This window comes from Scylla paramamosain, chromosome 8, assembly GCF_035594125.1.
Source record: "Scylla paramamosain isolate STU-SP2022 chromosome 8, ASM3559412v1, whole genome shotgun sequence".
In the NCBI taxonomy this organism is placed as follows: Eukaryota; Metazoa; Arthropoda; class Malacostraca; order Decapoda; family Portunidae; genus Scylla; species Scylla paramamosain.
The window spans coordinates 27,298,695-27,309,539 of record NC_087158.1 but is presented as its reverse complement, the minus strand read 5'-3'; the positions used below and the strand labels follow the sequence as shown (position 1 = coordinate 27,309,539).

The window sequence follows — 10,845 nt, the reverse complement described above, 5'->3', positions numbered from 1 at the left end:
GACTCCATGTGTGTGTGTGTGTGTGTGTGTGTTTGTCATAGTCATGCTGATAATGTATTAAAATTGGCAGATCAGGTGTTAATGCAATGACTAATCTGAATATGAATACACACACACACACACACACACACACACACACACACACACACACACACACACACACACTCACTCAGTCACTCACTCTCTCTCTCTCTCTCTCTCTCTCTCTCTCTCTCTCTCTCTCTCTCTCTCTCTGGGTCAGGGTCGGCAGGGGTCAGCGCGCCTCTATTGGGGTCGCGGGAGGTGAATGGGAGGCGCGGGGAGGCTAAAGAAAAAAGTGTATTGGATAATCTTTGCATATGATGGATGGGTAGTGCTCTCTCTCTCTCTCTCCTCTCTCTCTCTCTCTCTCTCTCTCTCTCTCTCTCTCTCTCTCTCTCTCTCTCTCTCTCTCTCTCTCTCTCATAATTGTGGAAGCCTTGATAAAAAAAAAAAGGTTTTACTGGCAGGAAATAGTTTAACCTCATCTTTTCCTTTCGTTTTCTTATACCTCTCTCTCTCTCTCTCTCTCTCTCTCTCTCTCTCTCTCTCTCTCTCTCTCTCTCTCATACAGGAATAAATTTAATTGTAATGCTGCCTGCAGAATTTTGGCTAATCTGTATAGAACATATTAGTGGAAAGGGGAAGGAGGGAGGGGAGAGAAGGAGAGAGGGAGGGGCGTGGTGGCTCTCTTGGGAAGGGGAGAGAGAGGGGGGAGGAATGGTGGGTAATTTCATGTATTGATAACAGTGAGTGGAAGGCGGTGGAATGGTGGAGGAGGAGAAGGAGAAGGAGGGAGAAGAAAAGGTGGAAGAAAAGGGAGGAAGGGAGGGTGGGTGGGGTTGGATTAGAGACTGGGTTTGAAGGGGGGGGGGGGGAGGAGCGGAAGCGTAGTTGGAGAAATGGGGTCAGTGTTGGCATGTGCAGGAGGCGGAAGGGACGAGGAAGAGGAGGAGGAGGAGGAGGAGGAGGTGGAGGTGATGGTGGTGGTGGGTGGGGATGTGGGGGATTAGCCATAACGGAAGCTGGGAGGTGGGTGGGGATCTTTGGGGGTAATAGCTGGGGTGTTGAGGCAGTGGGGGGATTGGGGAGAAGGGAGAGGTGGTGGGGGAGGTACTACTGCGGTGGCCAGGGTGAGGCAGGAGGGCGGGAAAATCAATAAGAAGGACGAAAATACTTACATCGATTTTTGTTATGCTTCCCCTCGCCTTCTTCTTATGCTGGATCGCTGGGGCAAGGCTGGGCTGCTACTACACAAGACCCAATTCTGAAACATTTCTGCGCCACGTCTCCGTTACATTCAAAAGGCTCTAGTTGAAGTTACTCGTACACGGGTTCTGAAGGGTGTTTTTATGGTTCTAGTGACAGATTAACAATATTTCTACCTTATTAACAGGAGAAACACTCTTGAGAACCCAGCTCATCATCTCTGTGGCCTTTGCAAACAGTCTTGGTGATGAGAGAGTAAAGTGCTTCAGAATACAGGTCTTAGCGTGCTGCCGCCGTCTGGGAGCGAACAAACGAGGGCTGATGAATGAAAGGAAACAACTGACCCTTGCACAGTCACGGTCATCTTTCGTTAACGTCCAGAGAGAGAGAGAGAGAGAGAGAGAGAGAGAGTTAATATGATTCAACGAAGGGAAAAAAAAATGAAAAAAGAAAGCAGAAAAAGTGTTGTGATCATAAAACATGGTAATATCCTTTCTACGCTTTTACATGTTAATATCTTTTCTACACCGCACACCTCTCTCTCTCTCTCTCTCTCTCTCCTCTCTCTCTCTCTCTCTCTCTCTCTCTCTCTCTCTCTCTCTCTCTCTCTCTCTCTCTCTCTCTCTCCCTTCTATGAATCACTGCCACAAGAAAACTCCACACGCTTCGCACATAAAACAAGAGAATTATGCGAATTTCCGTAAGAGTGTGGCATTATATGATGTGTGTGTGTGTGTGTGTGTGTGTGTGTGAGTGTGTCGCCCTGTGCACTGTGTTGAGGGCCATGCGTATTTCATCAGGGGAAAGTGTTATTTTTAAGGGTAATTGCTGAGGGAGGGTAGCGGGAGGGGACACACACACACACACACACACACAGAGAGAGAGAGAGAAGACATATCCATACCTCCTACTTATCAACCTACCTACCTACCTACCTGCATACATAGACACACACCTACAAACAAACAGACAGACGGACAGACAGACAGACAGACAGACAAGCCCAGCAAATCCAGTCCCGTAAGCAGTGTACAGAACAGTCGCCGAGGGAGGTCAGCCCCCCTCCCATCCCCGGCGCCGTCTCATCATCATGTAAATCTATCCAACCTGCTTCCACTGATCCACTCAACCGCCGCCTATTTGTGATTCACTTCCCGTCTGTGTCTCTCATAAACCCCCAAGTTGTAAATCTGGAGTCCATTACCACCGCTCCTAACTTAATTCGCTGCGAGGATTGGCCTGTTTTTTTTTTTTTTTTTTAGTCGTTGTTGTTATTGTTGTTGTTGTTGTTGTTGTCGTAAGTGTGGTTTGTACTGAATGATTGGTGGTAATTGATTGGTTTGCTTCTTACGTACAGGGACTTGCCACGTGTTGGCCTGACGACTTCTTCTTGCAGCTTCACTTGTTTTGTTATGTTCTTATGTTCTGTTGTTGTTATCGTACCATTCGTCACTTCACACGTTTCAAAGTTGTACGCCTATTTTTTTTTCTTTTTCTTTTTCTTTTTCATAATCTACGCTGTGTACTGACTGACGGAAATAATGCGAAGTAGATCATTGATAAACTTCGCCTGGAGGGACGTGAGGTACTGAGATGAGATGACCACCAGCACCGACTCCCACATTTACACCTTCTATTTTACTAGGAGATCAAAAGTTGACCTATTTTCAAACCATTCCTTCAAGACAAAACTCACAATCCCTTGAATATTCACTCTTCTTTACACTAACACAATTACATACACCAAGGTACTTACGCCCGCTGGTGCCTCCTATCATGACATCTCCTTGGCACTCTTACAGTTGGCCAGACACCGGAGAGCACTGTGCTTCCTTGACTGTGTGTGTGTGTCATTGTCGTGGCGGCCAAGGTGAAGGTGAAGGCCGCTTTTGGGAGAAGGTAAACGTAATGCTGGTGGCTTGAGAGAGAGAGAGAGAGAGAGAGAGAGAGAGAGAGAGAGAGAGAGAGAGAGAGAGAGAGAGAGAGAGAGAGAGAGAGAGGAAGATAGTTATCGTTCCCAGGATTCAGTTTGCCCTTTCTTCTCTCTCTCTCTCTCTCTCTCTCTCTCTCTCTCTCTCTCTCTCTCTCTCTCTCTCTCTCTCTCTCTCTTTCTCTCTCTCTCTGTAAGAAGCAAAAATAACCTTCAAGAACGATTTCGATTTATCTCCTTGTAAACTTTTCTTGAGAACACCATTCTTCCCTCCTCTCTCTCTGTGTATGTCTCTCCTCCTCCTCCTCCTCCTCCTCCTCCTCCTCCAGCTGCAGTACGATTTTCCCTCTTCCCCCTCCTCCTCCTTGCGTATTACCTCCCATCTGCCTCTCTTTATCTCCCGTACCTCCAGTGAATCACCCTCTTCCTCTCCTCTTCACTAACGTCACCTCCCTCCTTCCTCCGCCTCTTCCTCCCTTCCGTTCTCTCATCCTTCATAGTCCCTCCCTTCCCTTTCCTCCCTCCCTCTGAGCAGGTGGCTGTGATGCTGGGTAGAGAGGTTGGAACATGGCCAAGAAGACTCCTCCTCCTCCTCCTCCTCCTCCTCCTCCTCCTCCTCCTCTTCTTTTTCCTTTTCCTTGCTTTCTCCTCTCCCTCACCCACGTACCCTTCCAGTTCCTGTTTCCCCCTCACCTTCCTTCCTCCTCCTTCCTCTTTCCTCTCTTCCTCTCGCTCATTTCCCCTCGTTTCCCCCATTTTTGTTTTTTTTCAGTTTTTTGTTCATATTTTTCTAGTTTTTACTCTCCCGGTTTCTCTTTTCTCTCCACTTTTTGACTCTCACTTTTTCCTCCCTCTCTCCCTCCCTCCCTTCCCTTCCCTTCCCTTCCCTTCCTTCCTCCCTCCCTCCTCCCCTTCTTCCTCCTCCTTTTTTGTTTGTTTCTTTCCTTCCTACTCTTATCTCTCTCTCATATCTCCTCCTCTTCCTCCTCCTCCTCCTCCTCCTCCTCCTCCTCCTCCTCTCTTCCTTCTTCCCCCGTGATCAATATAAACTATTAATCTCTCTGCTTGACTCCGGAAAGAGGCGCCTCAGACACGAGAGAGAGAGAGAGAGAGAGAGAGAGAGAGAGAGAGAGAGAGAGAGAGAGAGAGAGAGAGAGAGAGACGCGAGGAATTTGTGTGTGAGGGATGAAGATTACATGGAAACAAGAAAAGGGAAAAAAAAAAATGAGAGAGAAAGAGACAGAGGGGAGACTGAAGTAAGATGGACCAAGGTAACATTTTGAGAGATTAGTGGACAGGGAGGACAGAGGAAAAACTGAGGTGAATGCGAGGGAAAGAAAACACTACTCCAATATATATAGTGAAGGTGAATTAAAAGGTATTGAGGTTAGTAGTCAGTATAAGCCATCAGTGAATTCAAGCGAGAGGTCAACATTTAGTGTATTCTAGACGGAATATTAAAGACAGCGTGGTTTAGAGGGTAAATACTAAGGGTAGTGATATTATAAGAAACTGTGGATCTTACTCAGGCGCTCCTAAAGGTGACTTGTCCCTTGCACCGTGTGAGTGGAAGAGAAAAGAAGGAAAAATGTTGACTTGATTATCCCTCAGGTTCTCATTGTACAACGTTTCCGCGTCTTATCTCCTCAGTTTTCAACGGGCTGTAGTGAAAGTTACTGAGGTTTTTCAATGGTGCTTTTGTGATTGTAGTGACAGTTTAACAAGGACTCTGCATCGTCAATGAGGAAGGAAAACATCACGAGAACTTCACTGATTTTTTTTACTTTATTTATTTATTTTGTTTTTATTCATTTATTTTTTGTTTTTTTTTATTTTTGTGGTCCTTGAAAAAAGTGTTGTGAAGAGAGAACAAAGCGTTTTAGCAAACGAGAGTCTCATGCCACGTGGCCACTTGTTGACTTGGTGCTTGAAGACTCCTTCGTCCTATTGGGAAAAGCTTAACCTGGCGTAAAGAAATGCATGCAAAGTCTGAAAAATGGCGAACTATTTTGAGACCGTAGAAAAGTGATCAAGTAAAAATTAAAAGAAAAGACACAATTTTGCGTTTTTCATCATCGAGGCTTATACTAGATGGATTTTTTTTTTTCTCAATAGTACTTACGTAGAGGTCAATGCACTTCAGTCTTGTCCACTACACACACACACACACACACACTGACAAATGCAGGTCAGTAGCACAGCCTTCCTTCCTCTCACGAAAAATAAATAAATAAATAAATAAGAGTGGAAGAGAAAAGTAAATCTCTTGAGTGCATCGAGTGACTCAGTGACGCTTACGTTGTCCAGAAGTTTGCGCTGCGCCTCGTGTGTGCAGAGTGAGGCGTGAGGGGGGGTGGAGAGCGGGAAACTTTCAGGCTGGGACAAGAGAGGAGGGAAGAAGAGAAGAAGGGAGGGGGAAGGATGGAGGGAAGAAGGGTACTGAGGCGGAGAGATATGGAGCAGGGGGAGGACTTTCGTGTGAGGATATAAGGGAGTTTTTGGAGAGAAGAGACCCAGGGTGGAAGAAGGCTGTGGCAGAAATGTGTGTGTGTGTGTGTGTGTGAAACTTTAAGATGGAGAGAGCAGTGGAAGGGAACAGGAATGGAGAGGAGAATAGTCTTTTTTCTTTTCTTTTTGTTTTGAGGGGGAGAAGGGGAGAAAAGGATTAGGTGCGAATAAAAAATAAGTGGAAAATGTTGGAAGAGAATACTGCATTTTTTTTGTGGGAAGAACAAGGTGGAAGACGTGGAGGCGAATATCATTGTGGGAAAAGAATGGCAAGGTAGAACTGCATAAAGAGGTGTCACGTGCTTGTGGTGTTGTAGATGTGAGTGGTGGCAGCTTGAATGTTGGTGTGGTACAGTGGCACTGAGGGCTGACACACCTGTCATGGTGCCCTTGAACTGGAAGGTCTTACTTGCTAAATGAATGTCTGTGTGAGATGCATGTTGTTTTATTTCTTTAGTGACTTTTTCTTCTCCCTCCCTCTTTATTGCCCTTTGCTAGTGTCCCTCTTAAATAAGATATACTATTTCTTCTTATTAAAAGCCCCTCAGATTTCCTCACATTTCATCTTCACTGTCTCCCACAGATGCAGTAACATCTGACATGAGTGAAAACATTTATGCCCAAGTGGGGTTTCACACACAACCACAGTACAGCAGCCACACTGGCCTGCAGTGTACCAGTCTAACTGTAAAAGTGAGAGTTTGTTTATAACTAATACAATGAGAGAATATAAGAATATGTATAAAATCTGAGGAAGGATTTGACATAGAAGTAAACAGCTCAAAAGGAATTACATAATTACAAGATTGTCTCTGTAGGTCAAAACCCATCTCCCATTGAATCAGAGAAAGAAAGTGAATAACAGAGTGGAAGGTAAACATCATTCTTGTTATGACTAAGAGGTTCATTCATGAATGCTTGGCCAAAAGGAGGATCATTAAAAACACACTTTCTTTTTTCAGTATTAAAATACATATACAACTGTATGAGAAAGAACAAAATCTTCATGACATGAAAGGAGCTACTCAATGTGACCAGAATCACACAACTTAACACTACGCATTCTTCTTCTTGACCTTCCTCTTGAGTGCCTCCACATCCACTTGTGTGTTGACAGCGGCCGTGGGCGGCTTGTACTTGGGTTCCTCCGGCGCCACAAATGCCTTGGCTCTCTTCTCCTTCTGTCGGTTTGAAGTTTCCTTCTTCATTTCTTCTGTTATTTTTCTCTTTTTGGCTTTCTTCTTTTCTTCCTGATCTATGAAGAACTTTCCTTCAGCCATCTCCTTGTCCACCTTCCTCTCGGTGGGTGCCGGCGGGAAGGGCGTGTATTCCTTCTTTGTCTTTCTGACCTTGTGTGGCTTTTTCCTCTGCACATTCTTCGGCACAAAGCTGGGGATGAACCTGGCCCAGTTCTCATTCTGGAGAAAAATTAGTGTTCAGAACCACTGGCTTAGGGGCTATTGTGTGTGTGTGTGTGTGTGTGTGTGTGTGTGTGTGTGTGTGTGTGTGTGTGTGTGTGTGTGTGTGTGTGTGTGTGTGTGTGTGTGTGTGTGTGTGTGTGTGTGTGTGTGTGTGTGTGTGTGTGTGTGTGTGTGTGTGTGTGTCTCCTTGTCTTGGCTACCCTTGTTTGTGGAGAATGTCAGTCAGGTATGTAGATAGTGCATTATATATCTTGATACTTCCATGCATTATTCACTAACTGATAAAGATAAGAACACAAGAGCTGAAAAGACACTGTTAATGAGCATGACATCGATAACCAAAAAGTCCTTTCAAACACATGATGAGCATTCCATAAACCTCAAAATAAATAAGATGCACTGAACCTTCCACTGGGGAGGACAGTGTGTGGTGAGGGTTTGGCTTACCTTTAGGTTGGGATCTTGCATCAGCTGCCTCTTGATCATGAGGGACTTGAGTAGATACACAGGGTGGATATTGTTCATGGTGTCCTTCACAACACGCACCACCTGTAACCAAGACTCTTTATAAGTTCCCTGCCAACACTGTCATGTCTCCCAAGTCCATGAAGCAGCACAAAACTTTCCACCCTTTCCTAAATATTCAGCTATTATTATTTTAATTGCACAAATCTGATCTACAATCTTTTACACTCCCAAGTACTCCTTGCTCTCGCTAAACTTTCCTTCACTCATTTCCATGAATCCTTCAGTCATTTCTCACAAGTTTTCCAAGCATACCAAGTAAAATAATCTCCCTGTTGCTTCCCCTAACTTCTCATGCATTAAATGATCATGACATGTAGTGATGTGACAGATGACAGATGTTCAAACTGCTTGCTGATGTTACCATATTGTCATATTAATTCCTTTATTTCAATGAGTTGGACACTTTTCCCCTCATCTGGGCCAACCCGCATGGAATTGCCAGCCTGGCATAAAGACAGATTGATAGACAGACCTTGGAATGTAGAAAGAAGCCACTCACCTGAAGCACTCCTTTATGTGGACCAATAGCAGCCACAGTGGCACCCTGCACCAGTACATAGCAGTTGGTGAGCAGCTCCAGCGCCTTAAGGGTGGTGCCGTTGGCTCCTACCAGCCGCTGCCGCCGCTTCACAAACCGGTCCTTGTTGCGCACCATATTCCGTATCTGTGGCAGGAGTGAGGCTGTGTGATGCGTCTCAGGCAATATAAAATATATAAAATAAAATATATGAGAAAATATATAAATTAATAAATTCACTGTTATTTGCATATATATATATCTGAAAATTTTTCTGAGAGGGACATGTGAAGTGACACAATGAGAGGGTGAAGGCAATGAAAATGTGCATAAGAGATGCAGTGTCAGCACTTATGCAAATTTTGTGGTATGGAGTGATGAAATCAGTGAAAGGAAATACAGTGAGATGATGAGGCCACACTGAAGGGATGAAGAGTGAAAAGTTTGTAAAGACAGTGTACTCAAGTAAAACAAGTGAAACTGAGGATCCCAGCATAAGAGGAAGACCACTTTTTTTTTTTTCACTACCATAGTTATAAGCTTTTATGGAAAACTGTACTTAGGTTTGTGTTTAGTTTTCACTTGGAAAGTGGATGGATGCAGTAAAGCAGTAAATGTATGAAAGAAGTGCTAACAGGGGTGGAGCACTTCAATGAACAAACAGGAAATACTTGAATAGGAGGAGGTGGAAGCTGTGCTGTGGCCACCTTCTCAGGGGAGCAAGGTGTCAAAGATTGAAACAGATACTAGATAAAAACTCTTACTCCCTGTATAATCCAAAAAATACAGAACAAAATAACCTTTATCAGTTCATATGTGACATCATCTTTCAGAATCTTCACAGCTTGTTCAACAGGAACTGATCTTCCGAGCAGCACAATGATGTCCCTCGCCTTGATGATGATGTACGGATCCCAAGTCTTCCTTGTGGTCTTCACCGTCATTCTGCCCTCAATCAGATCCAGCTCAGGCTTGATGCCATACTCCTGCAAGGATGCACCAAACATGACTCATAAGAATAATATGGATTTATATGTACTGGACCTACATTTTTCTAGATTTCAGAAAATCAGAACAAAATCTGTGAAAATGAAAAAAAATGTATCTTATATTGACCTTATTGGAATGTGTCAGATGTACTGCTATGTAACACTGCATGCATACATAAGGTTAGTTATTATGACACAACTCTGAACCACCATGTGACTAAACTGAATTGCTGCATGCAAAAGTGTATTGAAAGTGCAATCACTGTATTGAAAGTTAAGACCAAAGGTATGAGGAGGATTCCAGCCCTAAGTCAAATACAAGCAAGCAAAAATTATTTAGAGCATAAGCTAGTAATACTTAAAAAACTGTCCCTTATTCCCTTTCACTGTTTCTTTCCTGATCACATGCAGCCAGAATGTTTATGAGCTCGTCCAGCTGGGCACACATTATACAGTGCACATTAAGTGTGATGTTTTAAACAGATGTGCCAAAAGTCTTACATCTAAAGTCTTCTGCAGCAGAGGCCAGCACTCCTTCAGGTACTTTTCTCGATACTTGGGAAAGAGAACTGAGAAAGAACTCTCCTCCAGCAGGTGGCTCTTCATGTCACCCTTTTTAAACTCAGGAACCTTGATGGCCCAGGCATTCTCAACAGGGCCAGTGGGAGTCTCAGCTTCACCTTCTTCGTCCGACATGTTTGTCATCAACTTCTGCCTGAAAGAGAAAATGAGAAGTAAGGCAGAAGTTAAATAGTAAAAATAAAACTGCTTTCTCAACTCCAAAAACTACCGCACTCACAGCCTCCATAACAGTCTTTTGCTGGGATGCCGCAGTTTTGCCTTGTTTCTTATGCCAATAACTTTACTCACAAGAAATCAAATAAATACTTGCTTTCATTTCCTGACCAGTATTTATGTTATCGAAAATATGGAGCTAAACTTATCCTAACTTTCAACTATACAGGGCTAGATTCTTACCCTACAAGACACATTAACTGATATCTTCTCCTCCAACACGAATATAACAACACACTAACCAACTAATGCACATACGTGGCAGTTAGGAATGTAGGTGGTAGTTTGGCGAGTGCATGTGATAGTATGAGTAATGGAGCACGGCAGATTATGATGGTCCACGATAGTCAGGACTGTACGTGGTAGTACAGGAGGGTGCATGATACTGAACAGGTAGACTGGTAGGCAGAATCACTCAATGATACACGTGTTCTGTACAGTAAACGTGGTGAAGTTCATATATGTACCTTGAGTGTGTCTATAGGTGAATGTGGCCTGTGTGGAGTGAAAGGAAGAAGCAGAGCAGCACGCAACACTACTACATCTGCGCCACACGTGTTTGTTTACATCCAGCAGCTCGGCGCGTTGTGTTCTTCATGCGGGCGACGCCAATCCGGATTCTTGGTGAAGCATGTTTAATTTGCGAGCTTTTTCTGATCTTTTTCCTATTTTTTCCATTATTTTAATGTTCATGCTTGTTTTTTGGGGGGATTCGTTGTTCTTTTTACGTATATCTATTTTGTTGAAAGTATTGACGTTTTCTCATCACGAAAGAAAACGATAAAGTTAATGGTTAACTGTAGCAATCAGCGTGTGCCAATGAAGACCTTTTTTTTTTTCTTTTTCTTCTTTCTTTTTTTCTTTCTTTCGAGTACAGATTTGGTAAGCATAAATTTTATCCTTGCCATAAATAACAGCTCCCCCAAGGAA

The 10,845-nt window shown here is 43.8% G+C and overlaps 1 protein-coding gene across 1 annotated transcript; it reads right to left on the bottom strand.

Moving 5' to 3' along the window:
* Positions 1–6,614: 6,614 nt before the first annotated feature.
* Positions 6,615–10,523, bottom strand: LOC135103073 (KRR1 small subunit processome component homolog). The gene is made up of 6 exons (XM_064009034.1): positions 10,383–10,523; positions 9,622–9,835; positions 8,932–9,117; positions 8,114–8,278; positions 7,534–7,635; positions 6,615–7,083 (listed from the first exon to the last, which is right to left on the bottom strand). The coding sequence occupies exons 2-6, from the start codon at positions 9,823–9,825 to the stop codon at positions 6,721–6,723; spliced, it is 1,020 nt and encodes a 339-aa protein (XP_063865104.1). The 5' UTR covers positions 9,826–9,835; positions 10,383–10,523; the 3' UTR covers positions 6,615–6,720.
* Positions 10,524–10,845: the final 322 nt, after the last annotated feature.

Excerpts from the sequence above, each read along its gene's own strand:
- LOC135103073 (XM_064009034.1), bottom strand. The coding sequence starts at position 9,825 with ATGACAAACATGTCGGACGAAGAAGGTGAAGCTGAGACTCCCACTGGC. Across the intron at positions 7,636-8,113 it reads CACATAAAGGAGTGCTTCAG|GTGGTGCGTGTTGTGAAGGA; the intron begins GTGAGTGGCTTC and ends TCTTGGTTACAG. Across the intron at positions 7,084-7,533 it reads TGCAAGATCCCAACCTAAAG|AATGAGAACTGGGCCAGGTT; the intron begins GTAAGCCAAACC and ends ATTTTTCTCCAG.